The 17,016-nt window shown below is 35.6% G+C and overlaps 1 protein-coding gene across 13 annotated transcripts in view; it reads right to left on the minus strand.

Moving 5' to 3' along the window:
* ADGRB3 (adhesion G protein-coupled receptor B3) overlaps window positions 1-17,016 on the minus strand; it is a 446,612-nt gene that overhangs the window by 92,856 nt on the left and 336,740 nt on the right. For all 13 annotated transcript variants that reach the window (XR_002465425.3, XM_021530142.3, XM_021530143.3 and 10 more), the window contains 3 exons: window positions 7,221-7,347; window positions 5,499-5,602; window positions 2,696-2,798 (listed from right to left, as the gene is read on the minus strand). Coding sequence is in view for 12 of the 13 variants with exons in the window: in XM_021530142.3 (XP_021385817.1) it covers window positions 2,696-2,798; window positions 5,499-5,602; window positions 7,221-7,347 (334 nt within the window). In the remaining variant the exon portion in view is untranslated. The remainder of the gene's footprint in view (window positions 1-2,695; window positions 2,799-5,498; window positions 5,603-7,220; window positions 7,348-17,016) is intronic.

The raw sequence follows: 17,016 nt of genomic DNA on the forward strand, positions 1-17,016 counted from the left end.
AAGGAAACCACAAACTGCAAACAAATCAACAATATGCTGTTTGCTATAATAAATCTTTGGTCTGCTTAATTTACATACTGTTCAACTTTAAACTTGAATTCAGCTTTGATGACATTTACAAGGACCTACTCAAAAAGGAAATAGACACAAATATAGAACTACAATCAATTTAAATTCAGAGCAAAACTAAAGCACAGAAAAAAGGGATATGCTTCAGCACTGTGAATTAACATCATCATGTGGATGTTAACTAGCTGCCCCAATAATATAAGAATAGTGTAAACAGAAGAATGAGAATGGAACACAGCAAACTCAAACTTGGCATATTATGTTTCTCAAATCTTCTCCAATACATTAAGAAAAATGAGCTCCTCTTCTTGCCATAAAATACTAATTCAGTACTTATTCATCAAACAATTTTTGCTGACTTGGTTATTATATTGTCTTAATAAAATAGTCCCAAGATTTCTCCCAAAATTTTCAAACACTAAAAACTCATATGGTTTCACTTCCAGTAAATAATAAAATCTCAGAAACAAATCTAAGATGTTTTTAATCTTAAATCATAGGTCAGGACCTGATTCTCTTTCTAAAGTTTTCATGTATGGATTTAAGTTTCCAGCTCAGCAAAATGAAAACATAATTTAGATGTATGGACTAAAAATCAAACACTTCTTGGGATCATATATGATCTTGAAAACGAAAAAAATCAGAACTTGAATTCAAATACATCTGATGCCTATTCACATCCCTACTTACAAACACAGTGAAGTCATACCCATATATGATTGCTTTTATTTGAATAAATCTTCACTAAACAGTGGTGTTAGCTGGCCATTTTTTGTTGATGCTGCATTGACAGGCCAGCCTCTTGGAGCTACAACATATTCATGTATCAGTCAACATTGTGCTAAAAATAATTTTGGTTTGTAATAAGGGATGTCTTGCTAGATATAACAGATGTATTTTGCCTTTGATCTGTTAGAGGTGCTCCCTAGCTAGAAGTTCCTGGTTGGTAGATGTATCAAAACAAGATGTGGACTCAAAAAAGAATACAAGTGTAGCAAGAAGTGTTATTTTACAGTAATTTTTCAGACTGCATATTAAAAATATAAACCTTGTGATATGTTTTTTCTGTTAATTATTTCAGTTGATATATGCAGTTTTGGATCTGTTGGTCTCAGAAATATCTCAATGTAATATGTCTGTATTTTGAGAAGTTCAGGAAGCAGAAGTGAGGGAGCTCAAAGAGATTAAGATTAATAGAAAGGAACTGGATTAAGGGTGTGTTTTAGTTCATAGCTCCCTGGATCAAGTATCAGAAAGAGGCTGCCAGCATACCTAGGCAATGTGTTACCCAACACAGTTGTTCTGATGCCCCCAAACTCTGATTCTACAGTGGCAATGTACACAGGAACTTGCAGCTACTGAACCATATCTATTCCTGAAAAGCATAAAATAGTATTATGACTAAGTATGGCATTCCAGGGAGGATTAATTCTCTACTCTGATATATTCAGGTTGTTAGCACATTGCTTTTTTCCCCCCTGAATAAAATTTGTGAGAGTTACATGGGTTTCTTCTGGAAATCTATATTTTGTTTATTTGTACCTCTACACACTGTCTAAATTTTAAAAGCATATTAATATCTTGACTTCAATATTTTTGCTACCATAGGTGCTGAAAATGACTATGCTTGGTTTAGATATGTTTTACAAAGCACAGCTAAGTGTTTTGCATTGAATTTATGAGAATACTGGCAGCTAAACTGCTAAGCACTTATTTATAAAGAAGAAATAATTAATTACAGGTGTGCTGTAGAAACATCAGTTCCTACAGCAGATAATGAACATTATTTCATTTGATATTAGAAAAATTAAGATGAACAGTGCATTAAGCAGTTTAATATGGTAGGAAAAAGAACTACTTTACTTGCTTGCTCCAAACTTCATTCCATTCTATCACATATGCCCAGTTAACCAATTAAACACAATTTTCTATTCCAAGCAATCCTGTAGTTATGGTCAATTTTAAGCAACCACTTATTGACACTTGTGAAAGCTGCCTAGCATCACCAGGCACTGGGTGATTCCTCAAAACACTGGCAAGCCCGTTGTTCTACAGGAGAGGCACAAATGACAGTGATGTTCAGAGAACAGATTATTAAATCAGCAATACATCACTAAGTAGGGTATCCAGGGTTATTACTTTCTTATAGCTACATCAGTCAGAGATCTAACTGTTCTATGGCTTGTTATGATGTCTGTTTCTGCATATTTTCAAGAATCGTACTCCAACCTCTAAGCAATTTCTACTTGCCTTTCAAGTATCAGTGTGTTAATAAAAAGACAAAAACACTGTAGCGCAATCCTATTACAACTATTATAATGAACCAGAATTTGTGCTTTTGATGTTGAGCCTTTGAACTTTTTTGCTTTGAAATTTAGTTATAAAACACCCAAGTCTACCACAGAGAACACAGCTTATCTAGAGGGAACAATACCAAAACGGAGTTTTGGAAAGGAAATAAAGACTGTGCAAGATGTTAAATATTTTCCCTTGTCTCCTAATATTTTACCAAAACCACCAAGTCTTATGAGTGTAGGACTAAATGGATGTAATTATTTTAAGCTAAAAACAAATAAAACAATTATATTAATCTTTATGGGAAAATTTAATGCAATCCATCTCATACCTTGTTATGTGTCTGAGTTTGTCCGACCAGGATAAGGATATTTGATGAGATAATTGACAGGCAGAAATTGATTAGAATTATGGACCTCTCAGATCTGATGTACCTGTTTAAAAAAAAAATAAGGTACAAATTTTCTAAAAGAAAAAACAACTAGTATGTCACACAAAACCTTGATTTAGTTCTTGCATTAAACATTGTAGATACTCTGAAAGAGAGGTGTTCCCTTTCAGGTGCTCAGAAAGAATATTAGAGAGCTATTACAATATAAACATGAAAACGATATTTTGATATTTTGATAGATATTCCTCAATTTCCTCTTAGTATCTTGATATATTTAAAAAATAATCTACCAATGATTCTTTTCAAAACAGCTGGCAACATGGTTCTAATACCATATTGATAATAATGGGCTTACATGCATTCATGTCAGGAACTTCTTATGCTCTCTGCTTGTCCCTGGGAATATACACAGCTGGCATAGACCACTCATAATTACTAACTTCAGCAAAAATATGATGATTTATATAAACAGAAGACTTGATCCATGATGCATAAATAAGATGCAGGTTGGTGGATGATACTATGGCAGTGAATTTTGAAACATGTTATTGGGATAAGGATAACATTAATCTTGATGTTGCAAAAGTACTGTAATATCCTCATAAGACTGAATGCCAAAAAATATCCAAATGTACAGAAAGATTAAATTATAGCAGCAAACATCACAGTCACCCTTGCAAAAATATTGTATTCATTTTACAAATATGTTTAAGATTAAAAAGTCAAAAAGTCTTATCACATATTTGATTTCAAAATGCAAGTGTTCTGATTTTCCTGTATACAGCCTTTCTATATGCTACAGCACAAAAAGAGAATGATTATGCTTACAACTGAAGTACCTTTCTGACCTGATTTTAGAGCTGTTAACAGTAAATGCTGTCTACTAAAATAAATGAAAGTTAAGGGTGGTCAGTTCCTCTGAAGACCTGATCTTTATATATTCTACGACCAATACTATATGCTTCTCACTGGAGTTCAGTTAATATTGCTGTCTCCTCCTGAGATGTACACCCATAGCTGACTCTGAGGAAGTAATAAAAGAAGCTGTTGAACCCACAAGAAATGCTGAGCTTTAGACATGAAATTAATTATAGTCCTTTTTGCTCGCATATCAAGAGATAGAGCATTACATCTTTTTAGTTAGACTTAACAACCTTAATACTACAATCCACACTCTTCCTTAACATATAGCAACATTCTTAAGGCTAGTTCTATGCATTTTCAAACAAATACAAGTCCAGTGCCCTTGTTCACACAGAGACCACACTGCTACTTTCTAACTTGTTGACTATTGATTCACTGGGCCAATTCCCAACACTGAGTGCCCATGGATCACAAAGGACCTTAGTGGTTGAGTAAATAGAGTGCAACAGAAGTTCACGGCATTGACTTAAGCCACAACACATCACATTTTATCTCCACTTACAAGTTCACAGAATCATAGAATCACAGAATTGCTTGGGTTGGAAGAGAACGTAAATCATCTACTTACAAGCCCCTGCCATAGGCAGGGACACAGTCCACTGAACCAGGTTGCTCAAAATCCCATCCAAATTGGCTTTCAACACTTCCAGGGATGGGGAACCCACAACTTCTATGGACAACCTGTTCCAAAGCCTCACTACCCTCTCAGTAAAGAATTTCTTCCTTGTATCTAATTTAAATAATGGAGTAGACCAGTTACACTGAGCATGACAGTATTCCTATCCAAGTGCTAAATATATTAGGGAGTGCAAAAATAACACTCTAATTCTTCAGATGGGAATTATATCCTGAAATGCTCTCATTCTTAGTTTTGACAGACAAGAACTGATAATTTTTATAGTCTTTTATCATAACTTATGTAACTGGATATTCTTAATAATTATATATATATTTCTAATCCTGAGAGTCATAAGAGTGATGGGGTGAGAAAGTGGTGTAAAAATATCAAGCTGTTTCTAAAAGCAAAATTCTATAAGTTGATTTTATATTACTCAAGAATTTATTGTTTCATCCTCTTGTTTCTTATTACTTTCATAAGAACCTATTTTACTTTAATTATTGCAAAAAGTGAAACGAGAATCCATGTTCACTTTTTAAAACCATTTATTACTTTGCATGACTTTTCACCTTATTTTTCTGTTTCTTCTGCACTAAGACATTATGCTATTTCTCATTACTTCTCAGATTAATTTACACTGTACGTATTTATTGCACTTTTAAGTCAATATAGTATTTTAATATTGCATACTCAGGATAGAATCTATCACTGGGATGTACCATCACACTATTTAAGACTATTTAATTTTATGGTCTTTATTCAAACTTAAAACTGATGTGAACGAACTCAAAATCAGTTGACTGAACCTCCCTAAATGTGCCACTTCAATATTATTTTATTTATAAAATGTTTAAAAATGTAAATTGGAGAAAAGCAGCTAAAGGTATAGTCCAGAATCCTCACATGAAATATACCATATACAAGAATTCTTCATTTAGCACCATGAATACCCCACCGAAAGAGGAACACCCTTCCCACTGAAGTGGAGAAAGAGAAGAGTGGGCTATACCATCATCAGCAGGCCAAAACAGAAAAACTGATCAATCACATCAACAAATACATCCAAGCATGCATTACGTTTTCCTCTTATTTTTTTTCCTCACTTTCCAAACAATTAATGTGGGCTCTAATGCTCTCTTTAAACTGCAATTCAAAAAAATATAATGCATTTACATTTAGCTTTCTAAACACATTACATACCTCCATAATGCTGCATAGACAACTGCTAGAGTGATCAAGGCCAAACAGGAAAGACCACTGCCTACTATTAAGGTCACTGAGGGTGTACCAGATGATTCCATGATCTGTAAATTACAACAGGCAACCATGAACAAAAAAAAATTCTCCAGCACTTAAATCAACAAGTCAAATGAAAAAAAAAGCAAAAAGGGCAAAATTAAAAGCAGATAAACTATCACAGACAGCTTCAGTGATATTAGCTATGAAGACGAAATCAAAACTGATCCCTACATAACTGTGAGATCTGCTTAATACATTCCTCAGAGTCCTCTGAGCTTTAAAATGCCTTGTAATACCTGTATGATACTTTGAAAAATAACTAGTAATATTACAGTGTAACAGGAGACTATGATGTTAGCACAAGTTTAAATGACTCTCCAGTTAACACCAATTAAAAGATATACTTCTCTTCAGAAGTAGCAATATTTATAATTGTGCATTAAACATACAGCTTGGTTTCACTCTAATATATTGAAGATCATCCAGTAATTTGTCCCATAATTTGACACATGCTTGTTGCAGAATGACCAAACTTTCTGACTTTTAATAACTTTGACTTCAATCCACTATCCTCACTTGCTTAATTTCCTTGGGCCTTGCCTAGAAGGAATGGCAGGATATCTATGACAACAGTATCATAAGCCTTTATAAAGAAAGCTACAAATTCAGAATTATTTCACTTTTACTCTGTGTGTTAATAAAAATGAAAATAAATTAATGACCTTGAAAATAAACTATCTTTCCCTGCTGAAAGGGAAACTATTATCCTCACATTATCAGGTCAGTTTTTTCCTCTGTAAATATATGTGCTCATGTTCTGAAATAGACATGGGTTTTTCTAATAAATATGGAAAAAATTTAGATCTAAAAGTTTTAAAGGATATCATCCCTAGTTTACCTAAATGTATTTTATGCTTCAGGGATATATTTTAAATTACATTTATCAAGATATCTTTTGTCACCCAATTAGGATATAAGACAGATATACTTTTAGGCCAGATCTCAGGAAGAAAGTAGCATTTTATTTCAATCACTTTTTTTTTTTTTCCAAATGGATTTACTTTGCTATTAAAAAGAGTCTGTTCATATGTTTCCAAAACCAGGAAAATGAAATCATGCCTTAGCAAGATAACTTCACAAATATTTGCTTTTCAGCTATTTTTATACTCAATAATATTGGGAATGTCTGCTCATACACTTAATGTCCCATCTTTCTCATGAAAACTTGATTATTTTTTTTACATCATATCAACAGACTACATAGAAAATCTGTGCTGAAAATGTCCAATGCAGATCTGCAATCTGTTTAACTACAGTATCTAGGGCTTTCCTACCAAGAGCAATAATAGAGACATGTACGTTCCTTTAATTGTTCAATACAAAAGTTTTCTACACATTTGCACAACAATTACAAGGCTTTCTCTAAAAAAATTATAGAGTTCGAGAGCATGTAAATTTCACTAGGATTTAGTTGTATCACAGAATCTGGAATTCATTTATCTGAGACACTGAAGACACCAGGAGACTAACATTTGACTACCTGCAATATTAAACAATTCCTCAATGCAACGTCTGCAATATACCTGAGAAGAAAGCTGGACCAGCTCCCCCCTCCCCCCGCAGTCCCCCCCGCATTCCCTTTTGCATTAAAACTGGATTTTTCCCCCCCTCTTTGTTACTTACTATTTCTCTAGGTTGCTGAGCCAAAATGGCGAAGGTAGAGAGACGATCACATAAGCATTTCGTATGGGATGCATCGGTAAGCACAGTTTTACATCCCTGGGTGGACCAGGTTCCCAAAGAGTCGTTCCTGCAAAGGAGAGAGAGAGGAGGGGGTGGGGGAAAGGGGGTAATTACGCTGTGGGCCGGTTCCGTGAGGAGACAATGCCGCGGGGCCGAGGAGCGCGCCGGAGTCCGGCCAGCGGCGGGACTGGCTGCGGGGCAGGGCGGGCGCGGAGCTGTCCGGGCGGCGGTGCTGAGCGCCCGGCGCTGCTGCGCGGAGCCCCGCCAGCCGCGGCAGCAGCCGCCCCCTGCGCTGCCAGCCACCTCCGAGCTCACCAGAGCACTGCGAAAAACTCATCGGGGAAGAGGGGGAGGCTTTGTTTCTCTCTCTCTCTCTCTCTCTCTCTCTCTCTCTTTCTTTTTTTTTTTTTTTTTTCTTTTTTTTTTTTTTTTCTTTTTTTCCCTTTTCCTACCGGCAGTGTTTCTGGCCTTTTGTGAGAAATGTGATGCTCTGTAGTTTCAGTGTCTTTTTTGGTCCGTTTCTTTCTCCACTCCCCGCCCCCCCTCCCTTTCGTGTGTGTGGCTAGGTTAAAAGCATGTGGTTCTCAAACGTCTGCCTGGGTTATGCCAGTTGGACCGGGAGATGCCGGATCTTCTGTTCTGACTGCTATTTTTGCTGAGGATTTGGGATTTTTTTTGGTTGTTGTTTTTAGCTAGCAGCCTTAGAAATTTCACCCTGGAAACGGCAGCATCAGATGCCTCCAACTCTTGCCTTAGCTCGAGCAGAGGGGTGGATCTCAGTACAGCAGCACACATCACCAAAGAGACACACGAGTTCGCCCTCCAGACATCACTCAGCCAACTCGCCTTTCCCTGGCTCCCTCCCCTTTCTCAAGTCTTTTTCTTGGGGTGGCAGCACCAAGCTAACCGCAAGCCAAAGCAATCGTTTGGTGGCACCTTTCACTAACCACCCCTAAACAAAACACGATGATTAACACAGCCCCCGAATTCAATTAGACATTCAATATGCTAATGCGAGGTCTGAAACCCACCCCAGCAGAACAATAAAAATGGTATCAACCCACGTTTTCTTTGTGCAAGCAAGGAGAAGGAGAGGGAGAGACAAAAAAACATCTCTCCTGTTTCCTGAACTGCAGTGGGGAGGGGGAAATATTTTCTACAGAAAAAGGGGTCGGTTTCAACTGAAGCAAACATATTATCTTTACATGTGTTATATTTAGAGAACAACTGGGTTTCTTTCATCTTTTTTCCCCTCCTTTCACGTCCAAGGAGCAACTGCAGTGACTCGGCTGCCAGCAGCAGCATGTGCGCTGTCAATTCCTGTCCATTTCACCTCAGGTCACTAAATGACTTTAAAAAAAAAAGAAAAATGAAGGTCGAAGAAAGCAGGAAGGGGAATAAAAATTTCCAGTCCCTGTGACCACTCTTGTTTCACCTCTTCTGCCTTGACAACACACCTCTGTATGTCATTCTATATGCCAGGACCCTCATGCAAAGGCAATTTGTTATCCCAAAGCCTGCTCTCGGAGTGCAGTTCACCCCAGGCCATCTCAGCATTTTGTGCCACTAGTTTTTGAACACACCAGATGTAACCCTTATACATTATTGTCTTCGAAACAGAATCCTGTAATAAACAAAACAAACAGTGACTGAGGGAAACAACTGAGAGAAAATCACCAATTCTTCAAGCCACTAAAGCAGTTTATTAGCTTTCCCTTGCAAATTGTGTTTTTCAGAGAGCCACAGCCTAAATCAACATCCACTTTGAAAAATAGAGGTACATATTTTAAACTCAAAAGCATTATCTTCTGGATAACTTAAACAATTTATTTGCTTCCTTGTCTCTTCTCTTATTGTGGCACACAGTTAAGGCCAAATGAAATGTGTTTATCTTTGCTGATTAAATATTAAGGATTAATAGCTTAAGAGAAATTGACATATTTAAAAACAAAAGGGTGGTATTATCCATTCTGAGAATAAGATTTAATAAATTGAATTCACCCTATCCTGAAAATTATTGGATGCACAGTACATCCAGTTAGCACTAAATCTCTGCAGATGGTGTCCAATGCACAAGAGTTAAAGAAGTTCTAATTATAAAATCACAGACACCAGTTTAGTTTAAAAAAAAGCCTCTGTTAAAATTATAATTATATTTAAGGTATTATAAATCATGGGCAGGCCAGCAGATTTACACTGGTTCATTCAGTTCTTCAAGTCACTTGCACAAATAGAAATTTCCAGTTATGGAGTAACTGAACCACAATTCAATACATATTTTGCAAAAATTTTTCAGTACTATTGAAAATTTTGTAGAATTTCCAAAAGCAGTCTGAAATGAACAAAGAAGTCTAATTGGACTCCAAAATACAACATCATGGCAGAAGCCAATTCAGTGTAATATGGACAGTTTTTACATTTTATTGTTAATTTTTTCTGTTATACACTTCAATTTCTTGCTTAGCAGCATTGTTTTTATATGTTGCAAAATTCAAAATTCATTAAATAAGTTCCTTCTCTCTCTTCTAATCACTGCAGTGAAAGAGAAAAAAAAAGCCTCATTAATAAATATATTTGTAGTCTGTTGAAATTACGGCTAACAGAAGCTGCACAGAATGTTACAGTAAGTCCATGAAAGAGATTGAGTAAAGAGATTGAGTAATGAGAAGGACCAGAAGAAAAGTATAACTGCAATTTGTGGCATGAGGCGTATGCCAGCAGAACAGCAAATGCATGATTACAAATTCCCTCAGAGATGCTGGTAATTTTGACTTGCTGACATAAGGAACAATTTGGTTTTAGGTGTAAGTAAATAAAGAATGGAAATATGGAATAAAAATGGATATATTGCATTTAGTATATCTCAATACAATGCTTTTTATGAAGTACACCATCTATGATCTGTCCCTCTTGAAACTCTTCTGGTCTAACCAGAATCTATCTCATACTTAGAAGCTTCATTCCTTTTCAGTGTGATCTTCTTTGACTATGTGTCTAATATTTAGGCTTGTCATATGAATATGCAAAAGGGCACCTATTATTCCTGTGGATCTTTCTTGTAATGCATAAAGCTATAAAGGAGTGACAGGTACTATTAACATGTTCTATTTATAGCAAGGGAAATTATCAAATTGAAAATATCTTGCAAATATAGATGTAGGTTCATGCCCATTATTGGCAAGTTTTGTACTCTTCTACTGAGATACAGATGATTTAATCAACCTGGCAGAAGTCCCATGACAGAAGCAAAGGAATTCCCAAGGAGTATAGATTCAACATTGCAGATCTTGTGTCATCCTGCAGTTGAGGCAGGGAAAAAAGCAGAGAAATCAGGGAAATATGGGGAAAAGTCTAACTAGGATGTAAATTGAGCCTACGGATCTGTGGCTAATATGGCATGTAGACCAAGAACATCCTCAGCTCCAACACTTATCTGTTAGTGTGCCCTTCACCAAGGAGTCTTGCAGCTAGTGGAATATGGGAGTGTCTTTTCAGTACCATTTCAGAGTTTAAGGTGAACTTCCTAGTTCTATGCAACAAAAATGATGGCCAAATGATATACAGAAAATTATTTTACTAGTGAATTATATGGAAGGAAAAAAAAAGTGAGTTTTACTCACAAAATGTATTACGCAGTATTGCATAACTATGCTCAGTACTGAAGAAAACCTGTATTACTATCTCAGATATGGAAATGTTGTTTTAAGACAGAACCATCTTTTTAAAACAAATTTTACTTACGACACAACTGCCTATCTGAGAATGACAATCAGGCCACATTTTATATTCTAGAAACTGTTTCCTTTATTTGTCTTGGTCTCGTGACATGGTTTATTAACCACTTCATATTTTTTAATATAATTAATAATATACATAAGTTACTAATTGCATTGCTTTGTTTACTTTAACTTCCTGATACACAAAAAATCAGTTTTGACTTTGTTATCAGACACACTCACTTAATAAAGGACTTCACCTCATACCATACGCTGTCTACTTTATTAGTGTATTTTGAAGAAATATATTTCAAATGAAAGATTTTAACATTTTTATGGAGATTCTGTGAGACAAAGGAAGCTGACACTTAAGCACTTTTCCCCAGACTAGCAAGTAGTAATCCAAGTAGTTGCCTGTGTTTTGATCACCACGAACAAAGAATTAACATCTTGCTATACATCTATGATAGCAGCCTACTCTAATAATATTTTGCTGATTGATAACTGGTTAAATTAGGATAAGAAAGGTTTTTGCTATATTACTTAAATAATAGCAAGAAGCTGTTATTTAAGTATTTAATTACAGTTTGTAGAAAGCAAACTACACAGAATTTAAGAGTTATAATATTTTTTATGCTGAGATGATTTTAATTCTTCTTAATTCTTGTGTACATCTCTATAATTTTTTTTCTGTTGACTAGATGCTGTTTTTCCTTTGGGACAGAGTTTGGTATTGGAACTCCATTCTCAGAAAAATAATGACATATAATGATAGGAAGCACATGGAAAATGCAAACATCAGAATTTTTTAGCTAATAAAAAGCAAGAAAAAAGTTTGTGACCCTTATGAATAGCAGGTTATAAATACCACTGTGCCTTTTCAGATGTTCTAGCTGGCACATTAGTGAAGATGAAGTCCTTCCCACACCTGCTTGCTTCTTTACACCTGGACCTAAAATCCCAGGGAAGTCATAGAGAAGGCTCAGCTGCAGGAGTCGCCTTTCACTTGAGCATGTTCATACATCTGAGACATGACCTAACTCTTAGCATGCACAATTTCTCCTGTGATCAGTCTTATTCCTATCAGCAGTATGTGGCAACATCTGGTTTATTGCCACAGTCTTTCCTAAAATAATAATAAAAAAAAGTAATATAAAGGAAAAAGAGAAAAAAATAAGACCAAGAATATGTGGATATGAACACACTTGCCTTAATAATGTCACAAATAAAACTGCAGTTTAAAAAAGTGTTGTTTACCATAAAATTGTTAATACTATTAAAATTGGATCATTATGACTTAGGGGTTTCTTTCCCCTCATAGAACTAAAAAGAAACCCCAAAAAACCCCATGAAATTGTGGAAATGAAAAAGAAATAAAACTGAAAAAGCCAACTGCCTTAAGACTGCATGTCTAAAATACTGCAAAAGTCCCAAAAAGGATGTCTGCATTTGTGTGGTATCAGAAGAACAAACTGGGTGGTGAATATCCAGCAACTGGATTTCCAACCAGAATACTATAGGGAGTTCATTTTCCCAAAGACTAAAGCCACTTTTTCAATTCAGACATTGAATTGTTTAATTTTCTCAAAGACATACTTGTGAATATCTTTTTTGTCAAAGAAAACAGAAATCTTTGAAAATTTAATTTTCTTGCTGCTCTTTATATTAAAAGTAAATCCTATATAAATAATTGTTTTGTAAAAAAAACATGCATCTGGGCTGAAAATCAAGTTTTATTTTAATATGATTTAAACTAGAGATATTAAACCATATAAAGTAGGATTTGTAACAGACACTGTAGTTATAAGCATACATTGTTAGATTAACTTTCTAATAATGTACAAATTAAAGAAAGTTCCATGGGAAGGATTAAAAATTGACTTGGTTATCTGTTTGGCTGCAATAAATAAATGATTCATCAAAGGGAGAATTATGGAAGTGAGTATTAATGCTTGTGATAATATTTTATGAATTCCTATATTTCCCTGTCCATACAGTTTAGGGTATGATCTAGCACAGAGTATATTTGAACTGTGCTGTAATCAATAGCTGCCCTTCTAATTGCATACTGCAAGTGTATCAATGTGTAAAATGAAAAGAAATTCTAAATAAATTATATGACAAAACCAGATGAAACAAATACTAAAAGTATGTATCCTATGGCATAGTTCTCGATTCGTTGTCCTCTGTACTACTGCTGCTACACAGATTAATCATTATTTGAGTTATGGGATTCATTCATGGTTTTCAACCACACTGGATAAACAACAGTTCTTCAGCTCTGTTTCTGTGTCTTGACAAGCCTAGTGGATTGAATTTGAACAAGACCATTTCCCCCCTTTCTCAAAATTATAGAGAAAATCTCCTAAAAACATGAGTATTGGTGTATCAAAAACTTGGAGGGAAACCAATCACTTTCTGTAGCTTTATCTCTGTCTGGCTGTATAAATGGTCTCAGAGAGTGCAATTGAAGTACTGTGTGGATAATGCCAAAGGATGTTGGTGTCTATTTAGAATTTTTGAGAAGTATGTCTTCTTTCTTCATGGACCTCCAGAATGACGGGTGCAGACAAGAGGCCCTACTTCCCTCCCAGGTTATCTTGTCCCTTCCTATCTTGTCTAGGAAATCATGTTGAGTTCTTAGAAACTATGTGAAGCAAAGTTCTTATCAAACTGAAACAGACTTATTGTGTCAAATTGACAAACCATACTATTTGTAATCTGTGTACATGAAAGTTCCTATTAAACTTCATTATCAGACTTAGTGTTTTGCAAGTAAACCACATTATTTGTGAATCTGTGTACATGGAAGTTTATATTGACCTGGACCGGATTTATAGTGCTGAACTGGTAAACCACACAATTGATGAATCTGCAATTGAGAATGATACCCACAGGACTGCTACATCTGAGATCTCATTGAATGCAATCAGACTTAGAGGGCTGAATTGGTTATAATCAGAAATTAAGCCCAGCTGCACCTATCTCCTTTGGTCTCTGAGGACTAGTTGGAAAGTAGAAGGGTTTATTTTCCACCCAATTACTGCACTCTTAATGCAACACACTCCTCACAAAATCAGTAAAATCTTTCCTGTTCTTTTGTTTAGACTACAGATATGTATGTAGCTTTATGGTGAACTAAGGAAAAATTGCCATGTGCTGCTTTCCAATTGATCAATATAAAAAAATTTTCGTACTGTACTATTATTCACATGGACCCCTAGCAAAAAGTAAGCTGCCTATGGCCAGAGGCTGGGAAGGGTAAGGGGCTCAAAGGTTTATCCTGGAAATTAAGAATGTCAAAATTTGGTATCTATTCCTAATGTTTCTTCCAAAATACCAGCAATAAAGCCCAGTATCATTAGTTCAAGTTTCAAGGCCAACATGACTAGCAGGGAGAGGAACAGGTGTGAAACAATTGAGGGAAAGAGAAGAGATTGAGATTCTATCAGTGTTACTGTTACAACATCCTATGCTATCCTACATTATATGGGCAGACAAAACTTAAACCATTACACATCCAACCTCTTCAAAGCATGCTTTGGATCAGGCTTCAGAGTTACTGACCATAATGTAGGAAAAAAAATAAGATACATAATAAGAATGGGAGAAGCAAATATGTTAAGCAGTCAGACACTGAAATGATGCTCATTGCTGTGGTGATGCACATGAGAGCTGAGCTCTTCTTTGAGGCTAGATGTTTACATACTACCTTTCAAAATCTTGAGTTAGGTTCACCTCAAAGACAGACAGTGGAGAGTTTCCTTTTTATCTCACAGCTCAATGGTTCTGAGATGATGTGAGTTCAATTTCATGCTGTTTTGAGGGGTGTTGAAAGGTTAAGGATTGGCAGCAGATGACCTAAACCCAAACTACAGCATATTCTGGAGTAAGAGTATGCTCACACCTTCTTGTTGAAGTAAAATTATGCATAGGACCAGAAGATAAAGCAATGCATGGACTTTGCAGCCATAGTGGAAGGAGACAGGGTTTGGCACCTTCATTCCAGTTCCTGCCACATTCCATGTTACTTACTCTGCAGATTAAGCATTCAAATTTCAGTATTACATGTTCTCTGAAGATCCTCAGGTTTCATATTTGTTCCTTCATATCTTAGCTGTATGACTAAGAACCCTCATAGTTGTCAGCATCTCCTCCCCTGTATCTTGTGATACCACCTGCTGCTCTTACACAATCCTACTGCATATCCTACAACTGTTATCCATGGGTTCTTTGAAGAACATGCCGTGGGCTATGGTGACTGGAGATAAATTATTGCCCTAGTGTACAATTTTAAAGAAGTAAAGACCTTTTTCTGTCTCCTTATACTTCAAAAACAAACTTAACTTAAGCCAAATTGAGATAAAAAAAACAACTAATCAAAAAATAGGACACAAATGTTTATAAGGAAAAAAGAAATAAAATAAAACTGACATTTACTCTACTGACATGGACATTATGTCTCCCCTTTTATCAAGCCATTAGTCTGCAAAATTTCTTAATAATTTGGTTTACAAAGAGTTCTATTTTCTCTACATGTTAGGCCTCAGGTTATGTCCTTTCTCTTGTGTAAGACACTTGCTTTTTATAACCAATCCTTTTTTTTTTTTTTAAGTCCTTCCCAGAAGCCTAAACAGATCTAATCTGTTTTTCTTCAAATGCATTGATTTTTTTCTTATTTGGGAGATTATCTGACCACCCCTTTTAATTAAGTATTCTTTTTCTTCCTTAGAGGTGTCTCTTTTTTAGATCAGATCTTATCGTTTGTACCTGACTAGCCAATTAACAACTGCTTCAATAACAGTAATCCTTATCTCCTTATCCTCTCTTTGGTGAGTCAGCACACATCTTAGCTGAATCTGCACCAAATCTTTTACTAGTTATCAGGCTGCACATTAAAAACACATTTGATACAAATACCTCAGTAGGAAAAAGGCATGTAGCTTGCTATTGGCTCTTGACTGAGATCCGACACATAGTAATAAGCCAGGGACAAGGGGTTGTAAGGATTGATGCTTTACATCTTCGCTTAGGTATTTTTTCTTCTGTGAAAACCTTAATTATAGAATGTAAAACAGAGTAGTCTTTCTCTTTCAGATAGTCAATATTTAGTTATAATAGGAAGAATAAGATTACTGGTGAATAGAGGGAATTAGACTAGCCTCCTTACTCCAAAATGCCCTACAGGCTAATGATTTCATTCTTATAGCATGGAGATTTCATTCCTGTAGCACAGAGATTCTCTCCTCTCTAAATGCTCCTGAATCTTGCAATGATGAGACTCCCACCTTGGGTCTGTCCCATCTTAGGTGAGCTTTCTAGTCATTGAACTACCAGACAAAAGCCTACAGTATAGGGATTCATACATGTGCTGTCCATGTTTTATGCATCAGCCAATTGACTGTTAATAAAGGCCACTGTCAAGACTGACAGAGAGATGACCTGCTTAAGTATCTTGATGAGAGTTGATGGTGAGGTTCTTCTGAGCATGTCAGAATAAAGACTTGATGGCCAAAACATCTTAATATAAAGCACAAAAGATTGTCTGGATTCTCCAGAGTTGCACAATGGAGAGGAGGTCTGGCAAAGCCCATTAGAGATTGAGTAGTGAGTATCTCCCTATCTCATATAATAACTGAAACTTAATTAAAATGGGGCAACTCAACAAATCTGAGCAAGCAGTTGAGATACGATGACTTTGTATATGCCCAAAATGAAAAAAAAAAAAAGTAATATTTTTTAATATTACATAATATTTTTAAATATATGAAAAAATGTAATGCAATACAGCTAAACAGAAATCTTTTTTATAGATTTTATGATCTGGTTAAAAACTGAAATGAAACAATCCAGATGTTGCTAAGCTCGTAGATGTAAGATGTATATTGAAAACTGTAATTCACAGAGCTAACTTCTATATCACTATAAAGTAATGTGTCTTTTTTGTCTTAACAATTTTCAGTTTTATTTTAAGACATAAGAAAATCACTATGGTTAGAGTCAAACAAAGTCAAGTACAG

This window comes from Lonchura striata, chromosome 3, assembly GCF_046129695.1.
Source record: "Lonchura striata isolate bLonStr1 chromosome 3, bLonStr1.mat, whole genome shotgun sequence".
Taxonomy (NCBI): Eukaryota; Metazoa; Chordata; class Aves; order Passeriformes; family Estrildidae; genus Lonchura; species Lonchura striata.